The sequence below is a fragment of the Phyllostomus discolor genome, chromosome 8 (assembly GCF_004126475.2).
Source record: "Phyllostomus discolor isolate MPI-MPIP mPhyDis1 chromosome 8, mPhyDis1.pri.v3, whole genome shotgun sequence".
Classification (NCBI taxonomy): Eukaryota; Metazoa; Chordata; class Mammalia; order Chiroptera; family Phyllostomidae; genus Phyllostomus; species Phyllostomus discolor.
The window spans coordinates 13,036,742-13,053,720 of NC_040910.2; the positions used below are offsets into that span (position 1 = coordinate 13,036,742).

General features: G+C 45.9%; 1 protein-coding gene across 2 annotated transcripts in view; it reads right to left on the minus strand.

Moving 5' to 3' along the window:
* Window positions 1-16,979, minus strand: part of INPP4B (inositol polyphosphate-4-phosphatase type II B) — a 517,613-nt gene that overhangs the window by 46,130 nt on the left and 454,504 nt on the right. For both annotated transcript variants that reach the window (XM_028521081.2, XM_028521080.1), the window contains 5 exons: window positions 10,971-11,143; window positions 9,666-9,789; window positions 8,485-8,602; window positions 5,364-5,504; window positions 4,080-4,177 (listed from right to left, as the gene is read on the minus strand). In XM_028521081.2, coding sequence (XP_028376882.1) covers window positions 4,080-4,177; window positions 5,364-5,504; window positions 8,485-8,602; window positions 9,666-9,789; window positions 10,971-11,143 — 654 coding nt within the window. The remainder of the gene's footprint in view (window positions 1-4,079; window positions 4,178-5,363; window positions 5,505-8,484; window positions 8,603-9,665; window positions 9,790-10,970; window positions 11,144-16,979) is intronic.

The window sequence follows — 16,979 nt, forward strand, 5'->3', positions numbered from 1 at the left end:
AAAATAATTTAGTTTCATTGTTGACACAGAGAGCTTTTAATCAGCCATTTAAAACCAACTATCAAGCTCCTAAATAGAAATCAACTGGCCATTCTTTGCCCCAAAACTAGTGCTCCAGCACAGACAGGCGCCACACTCCTTAGTAATTTCGGCACCTGTCCCCAGGCGTGCCCTTGAGAAGGAAAGTATGTTGATGCACTTGAAGTTTTCAGGCTACCCTTCCTATTTCTCTAATGCTAAAACTCGCCTCATACAGAGCACACCCCTACCAATCCAATGCTCTGCTTGCTGCCATTTTTTTCGACCTGACAAAAATGTTGCAGGCCACAGAACTTCCTGAAAGAAGTATCGTAAGTAATGACTAGCTTGTGGATTAACAGGTGAGATTTCAAGGTATAATGATAGACCCCGTTATATCCCCTAAAAGTCATGGTCTACTTGGAACATGGATTGGTTTGAGTCTGAAAATCAGTCTATTCGAATGTAAATATTGCCAATAAATCTTGCTATTGCTAGTCAATCCCGCATTCCCCTAACAGCAAATTTAGACAGAGTGACGAATCTCTATGCCTGTCTCCACAGGAGCATTCTTTATTCAAATGGGCTTGAAGAAAGTAATTAAAAGGCAAAAGATATAAGAATGTTCATTGCTTTATTGTTTAATAGTAAACAAAAAAATTAAATTGCACAAAGAGAACAGTAAACTGTTATATAATGTTGCTATATAATATATAATAGGTAAGATTAGTAAATGCTCTATGTATCAACATGGATATATACTAAAAACTGTGTTGAGCAAAAATCGCAAACTATAAGAGGGTTTCTATAGGCAGTAATATAAAGTTAAATGTGCAGAACCGTACCATAGTTTCTCTGGTTACATACATTTGGAGTAAAAATCTGTATGAAAGGGCAAAACACCGAATTCAGGGGATTGATTTTCTCAGAGACATGAAGGTAAAAAGATGGCCACCGAAAGGGGATTCCCCTTTAACTGAAAATATTTCTTTCTTACAAAGTCTGTGAGACTGAGGGGTGAATTCCTGAGTATTATTTTAGGGTCCTTATTTTTCTGTTTGTTCGAAGCTTTAATAATTGTTTTTAAAGAAAGAATGGAACCAAAAGTTCCAGGAAAATGATTTCTGGTGCCAAATCTTCCCCTGCTTTTTGCGGTTTTCGGTGAGTTGCTTCACCCTCCATTCCTATTTCTTCGCTGCAAAATAAGGACAATAACCTTGTCAAGATTCATCGACTGGGGGGTGGAAAACAATGAATAACAGTCTTGGCAGAAGAGGCTACATTATAAAATTATGTGTCAACTCTGAAAAACAGAGGAAGATGTTAGTGGCTTTTAGAAGAGTTCATAGCCTCAGACAGGATGCCTGCTTTCTCCCGCAAAAGTCAGAATTTACCCAAAGTAGGAAATGTTCTCGTCCACACACGCAGGCACACACAAGGATCCGGATCACGGACGTTCACACACCCCGGGCCCGCCTCCCACCACTTCCCAGTGGAACAGAATAGCCACGTCCAGAGGCACTTTTGAGCACCCTCTGTCTCCTTGTTTTGTCAAACAGGGCCTCCTCGGCAAGAGTTCTGAATGTGACACGGACCTGAACCAAAGGCAGGGTGCTGATGGATGGATGGGAGCGGGCCTGTGAACGCTCAGCTGGTTGGACGGTAACACTCATGAGGCCAAGGCAATAGCTTCGTCACCTCGTGGCCAGTGACTAGGTTGCCAGAGTGCTCCAAGGTGAAATGGAAATGACAGCTGTCTTCTCAGCTCCTGCTCCGCCCATTTCCCGCCACGAGCAGGCCTAAAATCTACATGGGATCAATCACACGCTCGCTCTGAAGTCAATGGGTACAATCCCATCGCCCTTGAAATCAGGACCAGTTCAGGGATGTGCATGTAAATCTAAGCCGATCTAAACTTGACTCTGACCTTGACAATTGTTTCAGGGGTATGCAAGTGACCTGTGATATTCCAGCTGAGTAAAGCTCAGGACCCTGTGAAATGCAAGTGGGAAGAGAAGCTCTTTATCCCTTTGGTTGAGCATGGGCGTGGGTCATGCCAGCCACCACAAGTCACAAGGGGACCAGATGTAGGACAGGGTCAACACCAAGAGTAGCACAGCAATGCAATGGGATGGGGAGAGTCATTTGAATATCGTGGAACCACCAAACCAACTATACACTGGACAGGGATATGAAATATAGTAAAGCTAGGTTACAATAGTCTGCTTTTCCTTCTCAGCTCACAGGGCCAGACGGCTCCCCCTTACAATGCTGACATAGGAGTTGACAAATGGCAGCATTCCAATAGACCTGTGTGATGGTACCCTTCTCCTTTGTTGGTAAAAACGGCAAGACATGGGCATCATTACTGATGGAGCATAGAGAGATCTGGCATGATACAATAAGCTAATACATGGTTACTCCTCATTTAAAGGGTAGAGAAAGAAGCGTTTCACCTAATCAAACCACCATCAGTTTGCTCTGAATCATGCAGCACATGTGACGGAGACTGTAAAACATGGAACAGTTTGTGCTAGTGCTTTTGAAAGTGCTTTATTTTATTTTATTTGCTGACGCCAAATTTAAGTGTCTTAACGATCTAGGTGGACACAGAGGGTCCTTGCAAAGGTTTCAGAGATCGTGAAACCCAAAGGGAAGACGAGAGCAAGAAGAGAGAAGCTCTCGCACCTGCCCCCCTGGTTTCCCCCGCTGATCCGAGAGGCCGGGGAGCGGGTGAGGGGAAGCAGATCCTGATGATTAATGCGCCTTAGAGTCAAGGCAGCAGGGAGAACGACTGTTTGTGAGCTACACCATATTCAAGGGAAACGTGGAGGGAGACACCCACAGCACACAGCCCCTGGACAGAGCAAACAGACTTCACAGTCAAAATAGCTCGGTCTGACAGCCATTGCAGATACTTGCTCCCGGGTTCAGATGTCGGTCCAGCGAGGATTTACATACAGAAAAGGGTTTGCCCATCCTCGAGATCTCCTCGCTTGGCTTACATGAACCCTGTTCCCACTAATTACCAATGCAAACATAGTTTTGTTTATATTATTACATTTTCAAGTAATTACCAAATCTGAAATTCATAAGTACGCTGGCTGCCAAAAAACCTCCCTGTGCTTAATTTCATTTTGGCATTCAAGACATTTTATGTGAAATCAAGTAAAACAGCAGGTGACATGTTCTAGCTACACACACGTGGACATACACGTGCCACTACAAAATTTTGAGGCTGGGTTCACTGTGCTGTGCAAAGACCTACGCACTCTGCCACTCGGGATAATTCAAGCTAAGTGTCAGGTACATGTATCTCCAGAGCAATGGATACATTGCCAGCGATTCACTGACAGGTAGACGTTTATTACAGCTCTCGGTTAAAATAGTAAAATATTTCTCACGGAATTAAAATGTAGTGTCTTATCACTATGAATATCTCACCATTTCAACATATTTTATACCCGTTTTCAATGGACTCTGAAGACATTCCCGATTCTCTGAGTTTGGGCTGCTCAAAGGCTACGTGCTTAGTTTTGTGGGGAAAAAATTATAAAACTGACCAATGGCCAAAAAACAAATACCCAAAAGTATAAATCGAATTTCTGTAGGCTTGAAGGCTTTACCATTTCTCATGTAAATATTGCAGCAAGTATACGTGATCATTGGTTCCTTACTTTATATTCCCTATAGAACTTGCGTTCTACCGGGTTTTCTCCTTTGTATATGCATGCTGCGTCTGATGTAGCTTATCAGTCAGAAACCCACACCTTTCTTGAAGTCTCTGACATGGTTGAGAATGACATAAGAATTTCCACTGGACTCAATGGGGATTTTAACTTCTGGCATTTTTCTGATGGCAATGACATTGATGTCCTAACATGCGCAGGGCGTGGGCCCGGCCACCTTGGCAATCAGCCCTTTTTTTGGCTCCAATAATCTCAGAATTGCTCTCACGTGCCAGCACACGCTTCCCCTCCCATTGACCTCTATGTCCGACCCTTCTGAAGATTTACAATCAAGCAGTTATTATAGTTGTTTTCTGTAACTCGCACACTTACAATCAGGAGGCATCTTTTCCATAAATATCGTGCAGTATTCTTTTAGAAGTTCAAAATTTTCCTGATTAATACTTTCCTGCAAAGAAACATCTCCAAACCTAAAAATAGAAAAGGGAAACGGTTCTAGGTCATAAAGTAGCCCCTGAAAGGAACGCAATTCCTCTTTCCTTTGTGAACAGATGGCCATGGTTTCCTGCGGAGCCGCTCTCCTTTTTCAAGCAACGCTGCACAATGGTGACTTCGAACCCATCCCAGTCCCATGGGCCCTGATTTAAGTGCCCATCCCTTCTGACCCGCCAAAATATTCTTACAATCGCCAATAGAGACTTGAATGAGATACCAAGTCTAAGACACCAGCCCTTGCGCAGTGTCCGGAATTGATATTCATTGGATGTTAGCCTCCCCACGTCTGCAGGGCTGTAGCTCTGAGATATCAGATAAACCGCCCCCTCTCTTTTTACCCCTCCAAGCTTCCCCTTCACCCGCGGCAGCTGAGGAGGGGCCCGGAGACCAGGACCGGGCTGGGCTGCAGATAGGCTCACCCAACCGCCATGTGCTGTGGCACATGCCGAGCCCTCCAGCCTCCCGGGGGTATTTCCGCCAGTATTTTTCCTGTCCACGCTGTGAAGGCCTAAGCCCTCCGCCTAAAGCCTCTGCACGGGTGCTCCTTCCTCTGCCTCTTTCTCGGGATACACCTTTCTACCTGTATATCGCCGCTCTCGTGTCCTCATTAACCATTTTCTGGAGTAAAACTTAAATCCCACTTGTCTAGTATGGGTGCTATGTCAATGGCTTCCAATATGTGTGTTTTCAGCCAAATATCTCTATTCAAGTCTGTATTATCCAGATGCCAATTAAAAATTGAGTGTGACTTATCCGACCCCACTGCACATGTACATATGCACCCAAACCCTGAAACCACCTCCCTCTTTTCTTTAGAAAGAAACATATTTTGCCATTTACTTGGGTTCAAACTCTTGGCACCTGTTTAGATTTACCAAACCGGTAGTTACAAAACAGTCCCGGGAGTGTAAAGTACCCCACAGGGAATACAGGCAGGAATACTGTCTGTAATACTGTCATAACCATGTACGGTGCCCGGTGGGTACCGGACACATCGGGGGGAACACTTTGTAAAGTATAGGGTTGTCTCACCGCTATCCTGCACACCTGAAACTGGTACAAAATAACACTGAGTGCAAACTGTGCTTGAAAAAAATAATAAATTAAATAAATACATAACAAGACAACCTGAAGGGCCAATCTTCTACCCCCACAGCTTACCTCTCGGCAAGAGTTTGCTGCTCGTTGATCCCAACGTTAAAAAGCACGGGGTGCACGTGGAGCAGCTGGCCCTCTCTAACCGGCAGCGGCAGGGACTCAAACATCCTCGCTGGGAGCTTCACCTCCACCACGTAGTGCTCGCTGCGGGAAGCGGGGCACAGAGAGAAGCGTCGCTTACTTTGTTTGTTGTCACGTTGGACTCATTGGAAACAAACAAAAGCGAACAGTTGAAATACAGCGCTAATTTGGGTTTCTGGCTGCGGTCTGCTTCGTTTCTGTCATCCTAGTCATTCAATAATCGTTTTGTTCACTTCGCCATTAAATTACTTGGCACAAAGCGCTGTTTACATCTTTGATTTCTCTCCATTAGTCTGAGTTCCTTTAGGAAAGGAAGTATGTTTCAGGTCACTTCTGTGTCTCAGAGCCGTGTGTGCATAAAAGCCTCAGTATTTGTTTTCTTGATTTTGTTTCTTTTAAAACCCAACCAGGATCAAGAGCAACAAAGTAATTTAAGGATTTTTTTAATATAGTGAATCTAATGAGTCAAGTAATTTGTAATATTTTTATAACCATTGCCCAATTGTTATTGCTATTGATGGACCTCCCTTTTTGTGGTGGCCTGATGAAAATATAATAGTTTCATTATTGAAGGTTAACCTTTCGGAGTTCCTTGTCATTTTGCAACAGTAGCATACAATAGGTACATTTTTAGGAAATGGACATTTCCACTAAAACCTGCTTCTAGTGTTTAGTGTTGAAAACTTAAATTAGGATTCACAAATATGGCCAACAAGAATAGCCACTTGTGTGTTTTGAAACTTGACAGTGTGGGTTGACCATAGCAATGTAGAGAGTGTTGTCCAGAATTTGGGGAAGTCCGTGTGATTCCAGGACTGTATAGACAGCTGGAGTTGTAATGCATGTATTGTGTTACACGGGACAATGAAAGAATCTCTTTGTGAAACCTTTTAATGTCTCCTAGGCATGTAGATAACCAGTTGTCACAGCACCATTTTTTGAAAAGATTCTCCAGGTGATTTGTTTTGGCACCTTTGTTGAAATTGACCCAAAAGGTAAAAGTTTATTTCTGGATTCTATATTCTGTTCCACTGATCTAAATGTATATACGTATGCCAGTACTACATGGCCTTGATCATGGTAGTTTTTTAATAAGTTTGAAATCATGAAGTGTAAGTCCTCCAACTTTGTTATTCTTTTATAAAATTGTTTTCCGCATCATGGGCTCTTTGTATTTTCAGGTAAATTTTAGATTTAGCTTGCTGATTTCTGCAAAAAAATACAAATGATATTTACATGGTGATTACATTGAATCAATAGATGAACTTGTGGAGAACTGCCATCTACGCAATACTGAGAATTCTAATCTGTGAACATGGACCGTCTTTCCATTTATTCAGTGTTATTAATTTCCCTAAGCACTGTTTTTTGTGTCCTATGTTCAGTGCTCAGAGTACTTTGTTGAATTTAGTCCGATGTAATTATTCTTATTTTGATGTTTCCATGAATGAAATGATCTAAATTACCACCGTTTCTGACAGCTTCTCCGGAGCGTGCTTTCTTCTGCTTTCCCGCCCAGATCCAGTGAGCCCGCCCCCTCTGGAAGCCAAGCTGCCGGTTTTCCCGGGCTGCCTTTGCCGGCTCACGTGGTGCAGACACAGCCGGGGGTGACAGGGGCAACCCCCAGCAAAAAGGCCCAGCTGTCTTGCCCAATCGCACGAGTTTCCCGTGAATAAGCGCTTCTAAATAATGTGTGTGCATCGCCCCCTTAGTCCCGAGAGGACCGTCGTAGACAGTTCTGTGCGTTGGTGATGCTGCTTTCTGGAGGGCGGAGCTGCCAGGCTGCTCATTGGCCGGAATCCCAGAGGTCCCACTCTCACCTGCAAGCTACCTTTCAACTTAGACACGGCCCGAAGAGTCCCCTCAGAAACAGCATCCTGTCCTCCGCCCGTAGAAAATGGCCCGGTAAACGTCCCTCAAAAACTGTGATAAAAGTATCAGTTTCTCACTTTCATTCAGCGTTTACGCTTTTTAGAGTTTTTACAGTTTTTAGAGCAGCATTGTTTTCTGGGTGCATGTCATAAGCAGTTTTACTCCCCTTTCTTCCGATGAATGGCAAGTGAGGCACTCGGCAGATGCAGTATTTAGTTTTATGCGAATGTGGTTTTGCTTCATGCAGAAGCAGCAGCCACCTCTGAGTCCACCCCGTATCCAAATCATTCTTCGCGTGAAATTTAAAATAATTATCGGATATTTACTGTAGCCAAGAAAACGATTAATTTGAATTTACTTAGTCTCTCCTTCATCTCTCTCTAGCAGGAACAAACCCCTCTCTTTAGTTCGTTCACATTTATTCATTGTGGTCTGAGGATGTTCTCAAATATCACACGCCACCAGGAAGCCCTGAAAAGGGCTCACACCAGAAAGGGTTAAAATTTGGAGGCCTTCTGATTGAAGTGATTTACCATAGGGTATAATTCTTCCTTTGGAGGTCTATCCCACACACCATCATTTTTCTTAATTATTTCTGATATTCTGCTCATCACGGGCTGACCTGCGAAGCTATTTATTCAAAACCATTCTCGGAAATCTGGGCCTGGGAGTGAATTATCAAAAATAATTAAGAAAAATGGTGGTTATATGCCCCTGACATAGAAATACATCTTTTCTAAAATGTCCCTGCTTTTAACAGAAGATGAAGTCATCTCAAGAATTATGATGCTATTAACCAAATGATTTCAGCCGCAAAAGTAAAAATACCCAGACCTTTACACTAGATAGTCATAAAGAGAAAAGTGTTCTCATGCAAGCTGGTATTTTGAATTCTTCATATTTCATGGGGAAGCCACAGCACACTCACCTTGCACACTCATCGTACTGTGCAATCAGCCCCACTGTGTGCGTACAATTTATGTCATGAGACTTCTAGGTATTTTTTCAAGATCTTTCCCCGTCACATCACCCACACTTGTTTTTCACCAAAAGGGAAAACAGAACAAAGCAACAATGTCCAAAGTGAACCTTAGTTCTCCTTGGTTCCTTGGTCAGGAGCTAACACCAGCATCTAACAGAGCTTGGTCTGCGGGACACGGACACCACTCACCGTCTCCCTGTTATCACCGGCAAGACATCACTGGATTTGGCTTCGATGATTTTAAACGCGACTTTCTTCAGGTCGGAAATGCCCACCGCCATGTCCTCCAGCATTCCAATTTCATCACCTGCACAGGGGACGGAGCCTGGTTACAAGAACACTATCTGAGGAAAATGTCACTTGGTAGTGCACTTCACCGCCGGAATTTGTCCTCGCATTTTAGTTAACGAGGTCGCGAATGCAGCGGATCCCTTCCCAGTGCTTTTCCTCAGCGGCTGAAGGTTTTCACCCGTGAGATGAGAACCTTGCCAACGGACCCCAGCTGTTCCTGGACCCCTTGGAGGGGGTGGGGTGCAGAACACACACGTTTGCTGGGAGGCTGGAGAGACATTTTGACTGTTTTAGGAAACAAAGTGCTGAGTGGATCTCTTTCCACCGGCAGGACTGATATTTGATTTCTAGAAATAATAGCAATGGCTGAACTGAAGACCCTGCCTAGGAGGCTCAGGCTAGTTGTATACCTAAATATACTGATAAATAAAACCTAAGAGGGAATGATTAAGTACAATTCTAGATCAGCATGGTCCAGTAGAAACTGAATGCAAGCCACATATACAATTTTCAACTTTCTGGTAGTCACATTTTGAAAAGACTGAAATAAAAAGGTGAAATTAATTTTAATAATATATTTCACTTTAACTCAATATGTCTAAACTATCATTTCATTTATAAATCAATAGAAATGAATTATGAATGGAAGACTCTTTTCTGACCAGTCTTTGAGTCTGGTAGACACGTCAGGCACACAGTGTTTGGGCTAGGTCCGTTTCAAATGCGCAACAGCCACGCCCGGCGACAGGTTGAACGGTGCAGCTCTATACACTCGACGGCTGGACTTTAAAAATCCAGCCATGGAAACTGGGATGGCAAAGCGCCTTTAAGATTAAAAAAAGCAGACAGCTGCTAAGGTCTCTACTATGGAGTAATCTATAATTCGATTTTCATCACATAAGGGGGGTAAAGCCCAGTTACCAAGTGAACACAAAGAATGAAAAGTTACATTATTTCCGTAATGCTCGATGCAATGGAGTTGGACTTCCCATCTTTACGTTTAACAGAAGACCCCGAGGACCAAGCACCCTGTGCAGAGGGGCACGGCTCCCCCGTGCGCGGGCGCCGTCCGTACTCACTGTAGGTACTCAGCAGACCTTCGTACTGCGCCACCAGCCCCACTGTGTGCAGCTGCTGCAGGAAGCCGGGGTCGTGCAGACTGGTGTGTAATTTGATGATGAAACCACAAACCAATCCAGCAAGCTAGAAAAAAAAATTCATTGAAGAATTGATGGGGGTCAGCAAACTTTAATTTAAAAATATGAAAGTCTTCTGAGGCACCAGAGATTTAATTAATAAGCTTCCAGTGTGTGTAACAAGACTCTGTATTCTGTGCCGAAACGGGTCGACAGTCTTTGGTCGGGGTGGGGGGAGGGGGGAGGGGGCGGGGCCACATTGGGAAAGAGAGAAGAGGATGGCTCTGGGGTCAGGTCTACAGATCCTGTCTACAGATCCTGTCTCTGCCACGTCCAGCAGTAAAACCACAAAAAGTCACTTAACAGTTACCAATAGCGTTGTTATTTTAAGAAATACTTTTTGCACACGCAGAATGGAGACAAGGGTGCCCATTCCAGAGAGTCACAGAAAAGACTCTATGTAGAAAACGGCATCAGTCAGAGCCCAATGCCCGATAGGCAGCTCCGCCTGCCCCTGGGCCATCCACGAAACGGTGGAGGCTGGGACAGCCTGCTTGAAGTGCTCCCTTCGCCTGGGACATTTAGGAATAGAGGCCTCTGTCTCTCCCCCTCCTTGTGGCTGTCTATAAAACTCGATCCTGAGTAGAGGCAGGAGGGGAGAAAGGAGGCCCCCACATGGCCACAATGATGGGGGCCGGCCTTGGAGCCCTGAAATCGGGTTGGGTGGAGGTAGAGGAGATGGTCCTGTCCACCCTCCCGTCCAAGCCTTCCTGCTGGCAAGTTCATTTTAGACATAAAAGAAGAGACCATTACGAGGCCCACCCTGGGCTGCACACAGGAGATGTATGAATAGCCGGTTGCACACAGGCCCCTTTGCCAGTCCTAGCCGGCCACCTGCAGTGCAAGGCAGCTGTCCCTTTCCCCCTGCTGGGCCCTGCACGGAGACCCCAAGGCATCATGTGATGACAGCATGGGCGACCCTTCCCTTTCCAGCCTCTCTGCTCCGTGAAATAGAAGGTATGTTTCAGAGACTTGGCCGCCTCTGTGCAGAAATAATCATAAGCTCTTACAAGCCGTTTCCATGTAACTTTTGGTTCATAGTTGTTACGAATGAGAAAAACGAGGTGCCAAAACTGTAGGAAAGGACCCCTTTAAAAATGACCCTGCCCAGGGAGGACCTCTGTGCTGGCCAAGGAGAGCGCTGGACACCCAGCCCCGCGCCGTGCCCGCGACACAGGAGGCACCTACTGCTTGGCTGAAGACGACGTCCCTCCTCAGGGTGAGCATCAGACACTGGGGCAGGCTGTACGCCAGTTCCTGGAGGAGCACGAAGGTCAGGGACTGCTTGGCGCGGCTCACCACTTCCTCCATGCAGTCCTTCAGGGTCAGGATGAGGGGGTACAGCTGCTCATACCAGTCCTCTGGGAGGGGGAGGGGTGCGAAAACCGTGGCACAGGTGACAGAAGGTCTTGCAAGATAGAACCCATTTATTATTCTTTCAGCGAAGGTATACCCATCACTCAGGGCTCGCAAAGATGAGAATCGAAGATCTTCCACTGAAACCTCTCCTCTGAACGCCAGATGTCTATAAGCCGCCGCCTGGGCCACTCCACGCGGGGGCATTTAGCGTGTTGACCTTAGAGCCCCTCCCCCGTTGGCTCATTTCTAACCTGGGCACTGCCTTTTTCCCAGTGGGCGGCGCCACCCAACTCTTCCCGTGCTGGAAGCACAAGTGTTTCCGGACTTCTGCAGTCTTCACCGGGACTGGGGCGCCACTGTAGTGCTACCGCTGCAATAACCCATCAGACAGTCCCCTTGTCCTCGTCCTTGGCCTTCAGCTCTTACCACTCTCCCAGGATCCCTTGCTATCCCAGTCCCCGACTGATCTTTCTCCCTCCAGCCACACGCACTCAAATCAGTTTGAATTTCATCCCATCACTCACTCTCTGGCTTCCTCTCTTAAAATATTCTTTAGGTACTAAAGTATTTAGAATAAAGTCCAAGTGCGTAAAAGAGCCTCCGTTGTCTGACCTCTGCTACTGTCTACTCTCCTCTGTCAGAACTCCGTCACTTGCAGTCTGAGTCGCAGTGAGCTGAACACGGTTTCCCAAACCTGGGCTTCTCCTTCCCCTCAGGGGAAGGCTCTGCAAGTCTCGTCTCCAGCCCTGGATCCCCCTTCCGGTGCACCCCTTCCTGACCAGCACGCCTCTCCTCTGCGGGCTCCATTCAGCATTCCCCCTCCAAGGACTCCCCCCTCCCAAACTAGCATACGTAGCGTGACCCATTTACTGAAGTGTGGGTTGCGTTCATTTCTTCCCCTGCCCACAGCTCCCTTCTCTCTCTGTTCTAGAACTCCCTGTACCCTGTTGCTCAGCAGGAGACGGAGCTCACTGAGGACAAGGGGTTTATGTTTTAGTCGCCGGATTGCCAGGATTTAGCATTGCGTCTAATATACAACAGGTATTCAATCAGCTTTAACTGAATGGATAAAGTTACAAAAATATATAACCAAAGCCTTTTAAGATATAGACAAGCATGAGGAAATCGTATTTCTGACAGTATTTGAAATCTGAGTAGGTTTCTCTTGAAACCAAGATACAAAATTGGAACCCTCCGTACTTTGGGTATGCCTTGATTTCTAATGTGTTTCAATGATAAATGTATGACTTTGACACATGGTGTGGATGTGATTGTCAGTGCGTTAAAAAATCAAAGCCCTGACAAGTGTCAAACATTACCAGTTCTGGACTGTGTGACATTCCATTGAAATATGAGTAAATTAATAGCGTGACAGACAGATTTAAAGAAATGAGTGCAGGATGAAAATTAATTATGAATCAAGACCTGAAATAATACGCATCTCTCAGCACCGAAGGGTGCTTCATCACGAGGAGTATGAGTGGTCAATAGCCAGCTAAGGCCTGGGAAGAGTTATGGGGAACCATAAAAAGAATCACCATCATGGTTAGGCCATGTCCACTGTCACTCATTTACGTTGTGGTGTCATAAACCAAGTAAAATAAACCAAAATGGTTGGAAGGGTAATTCATGACCTCAATTTCATAAAAAGACATGCGTTTGCCCACACTCTCTGTCAATGCTTATGTGATGCTATGATGAAGGATACGTCAGGGACATCGGGGGCTATTTAAAGTATGGTAGAATTAAGTGCTATGCCATGAATAAAATATGCTAGAGAAAGGGGAGTTCGATGAAGGCCTATTACGTCTGTAATCATTTCATAAAGGACTCAACTTCTGGGCAGCCCGGGATAAAACATAAACAACAGCTCCATTTAAACCAGCACTGGTTACCTATTGATTCTAAAGTTCATCACGACATGCCAAAAGGCAAGTGGAGAATGCCACTTGCTTCCAGAATAAAAGACACATCAATAGAGACCAAGGAGGAATATTCTATATTCATGGGTTTTTCATATTTGTAGTCTTTTATGTCCCATTCTCTCTCCCACTTCTTATTTAATTATTGTCCTCAATATGAATGTATGAACTACACCGTGCACACACAAAGAAAGTAAATATTTCAGTGAACTGACCCAAATGTCCATCTTAAAAGACAGTGGACAACAAACCAATTTTGTGTGCAGAGGTCTGGAGAGATGAGTCTCTAGTAACAAATTCTTGGGCATAAACAAGCTCGAGCAGCAGGTGGCGCTGCTTTCTCAGGCTGCAGCGGGACCACTGGGTCACCGCATTCAAGAGATTGAACTTCTTTATAGGTCTGCTTAGTTCCCAAGCTTCTGCACCACCCAGCACCCTGCCCTGTGCCAGTGGTCAAGAACTTGGTCATGGTCATGAGTGCAATATGCTCTTTCCAGTTAGAAAACGGGAAACTGATGTGGGTTTAGGTTATTTTCCCCTTGTTAGGGACCAAGTGACAGCTCAGCTTCAACAATGCTGACTTTTTTTTAAAGTCTTTTCAAAGAGGATTGTCACAGATTTCTTCATTCCCATCAGAACAATTTCTTTATTCATTTCTTAACCTAGCCTCGTACTTATCATACTTAGTTGTTTCTTAATCATAAATTGCAATCAGGGAAAAAAGTCTAATTTCTAGTCCTACTGGAATAAAAGTGAAAACCTGGAATAAAGAAAATATGCTAATACTCTAAACCTAGGAGCATTGTCAGATACTTGTCTGATACTAACAGTAATGCAGTGCCTGCATTTTACCATGATTATATACATTTTTACGACTAAAATTTAAGGAAAATGATAATATAAAACATTAGTTATTAGTGATAAAATCATAAGTTATTGAACAAGGTGGGATGCCTTAAAGATAGTAATGAGCTTCTAACAGAGAAGCGTATGAGAGCTAAAAATGCTTTTCTCCAGCAGATAAAGAAAATGGCGGCAGCAACTGCAAATCGCAGCAACTCTGGCTTCGCTCCCTGTTAACATTCGCTCGGTGCGGGTCTCGGGCTCTGGAGTAAACGCGGTGCGGCCTGGCAGGCCACTGCAGGGCTGGAGTCAGCTCATAAATGGCCTTTTTGCTCCAATGAGCATCCAAATCACTCTCGTGAATGAACTGCAAAGGCTTTAGTTTTCTGCTGGAAAAAAACTTTGTGGAAAGGAAAAAGCTGCATTTTTTTTTACCATCTTGAGATTCAAGATGACAATTTTGATGCCCCTTCCCCTTTACCTCTGGGTCTCTCCATATGTCAAATCTGACACGGTGTTTACATTGTCCTCATGTTAAAGTTGTGCCCTAATAGGGATGAAGAGGGTATCCATTCTGCACTATTGAGTCAAAGTAGGAAATCCTGAAATGCACACCTCCGCTCTCCTGAGTTCAGTTTCTTCAAGAATCAGCTCAGAGCTTGCACACGCGCACACACACACACACACACACACACACAAGACGACACATCATCCAGTGAGGCCAGGTAGCTAAGGCGTCACCGCAATGTCATCACGGCACCAACACCTCTCCAGGAGTGAATCGGTCTAGTTGGCACCAAAGTGCCCATCTTTCTGATTCTATCCCCTGAGCTCTGTCCCATGACAGAGGGAAATACAGAAGGCACATTTCAGTGTCTGCATTGAAACTCGCCGGAACCCCTGACCCTGAGACCACCAGGCAGAGTGTATCCTCAGGAACTCAAAACGCGTGTGGCGGAGCTGAACTCTGGGAAGTGGGCTGGCAGCCGTCCAAGCAAAACCTGTTTTCCAGCCATTTACTGGTTTCTAGAACATTCAAGTGACACTTCCCGAGGGATTCAAAGAAGGCCTGCCGGGCGGCCCCCTCGCCGCCTCCACACACCCTCTGTTTCCTGTCCGGGACATCCGTGTCCTCTGAGCTCAATGGCACTTATGTTCCTCGAGAGAAACATAAAGGACCAAACACCAAGCGACTGTAGCAGGGTGTAACGCTTTCTTTCCCGTTTCTCAGCGGGTTTTCTTTCTTTGCAGGCGCCTGGTCTCCTTCGCTCCTTTGAAACAATCACCTTCACACACGCCTCTAGCCATTGTTATTTCCATTATCGCAACTTTTCAGACACAGAAAACAAAGAGGTGCTAAAACATCGCCCGCCCATTAAACTTGATGCAAAGTGATACGAGGAGAAATGAGCCCAGCTTTGGGGATTCACCTAAGTTAAGGAGATGATGGACTGTCACGCCCGGAAATTCCAACAGTCTTTAAGGAGAGGACAAAACTGCCAAGGCTGTGGGAAGAACAGACACCACACCCCCAGCCGACGGGCTTTCACAGAATGCCCAGAACCCACAGACGCAGGGCAGTGGGTTCACGGTTGGGGGCTGCGAGTGAGGAATGACGATATCCCTGCCCACAGAGTTTCCTTATGGCTTTTGAAGGACTTGTGTCCCCCATCAACCCAGATGTGGCAGCCTCCGTGGCCCCCTGAGAGAAGGCCCTGTCGTTCAAGTATGACTTTACGACGTGTGCACCATCACTGGAGGGGTTGGTTAAGGCTTCCAGACACCTTACAGCTAAACCCCCTTGTGTGAGTACAGTAAACGTGGCCACCTCTGGTCACAGAGCCTGCTTTCCGGGGAGCCTGCACATACCCAGATGTGTCCCGGGGTTACGGAGCAGGGACACCAGGCTGGTCCAGACACAGGGAGAGCGAACCCCTGCGGAGCCTTACCCCTGGCCGTCTTTGTCCTCCAGCTCCTGGCTTTGCTCCAGGAGCTACAAAATTAACCTGCATATATCTTCCGCTAACAAATGCTAACCTACCCTCCTTATATCACCTTTTCCCCCCTTTTCCACCATGAGAATCATCCCCATTTGTTAGACAAATAGAACCTCGTGGCTATGAGGTTCTGTGAGTGTATGTAATGCTTACAACTCACGGCCCCTGCCCTCAAGGAGGTTAAAATATAGAAGGGAGGGAAGAGGCATAAAGCAAGCCCTACAATGTCAGGGAGATGGTTAGTGCTGTAAAAGATGGGGCAGCGACGAAGCACGTTTACAAGAGTGAGGAGTTCAGAGACCAGACGGGACATCTCTGGTGAGAAGCCCATGTCCTGCCTTGGTCGTGTCCTTTACTGAACACTCCAAAATGTCCTGGGCACGGCAGGCAGGGGTGGGTGGGGGGTGAGGGAGGTTCAAGGAAGCTCAAGGCTGCAGGCGGTAAAGACCCAAAAGTGAGGCTCTGTAGAAACAGAGTCTGAAGGGGTGTCTCATTTGACATGCCAAATGCCACAGAAAGACAGGAGGGACCGCACTGGAAGGGCTGGGATGGCTCAAGGACTTGGAAAAGGCTGAATGACGTGGAAGTAGCTGTTGAGCCTGAAGCTATGGGGGGAAGAGAAACAGTGGAAAGTGCAGTGGGCGGTGGCCATAGCAGGGTGAGGGGACGGGCAGGTCAGGGTGGGAGAGAAGGAGGAAGGTGCAGAGTACACAGGAGCAGAGAGCGAAAAGCTAAGATGCAAGACCAAACCTAGAACAAACAGGTCTTGTGTAGGGCACACGAGGGAAGTTTTACGGCAACCCTGGGAGTTATGCTGCACCGTCCTTCCTTGGTCTCTCCCTCAGGGCAGTCTTAAAGGGCACACACATACCTTAAAATGCACTCATCCTCGAGTCTGCTGAGCTATGACCCAAGCTAAGTGACTGATCTGGGCACCTTCCACAGGTATTGGAAAATGAGCGCACGGTTGGACTCACAGACAAACGGCCGCAGGAAGAACAAAGGCCACCTTTTCTCCTGTCAGGGAGGCCTTGTTTGTTTAAACCCTGCCAGCCTGAGAGCATGGCGTCATAAAA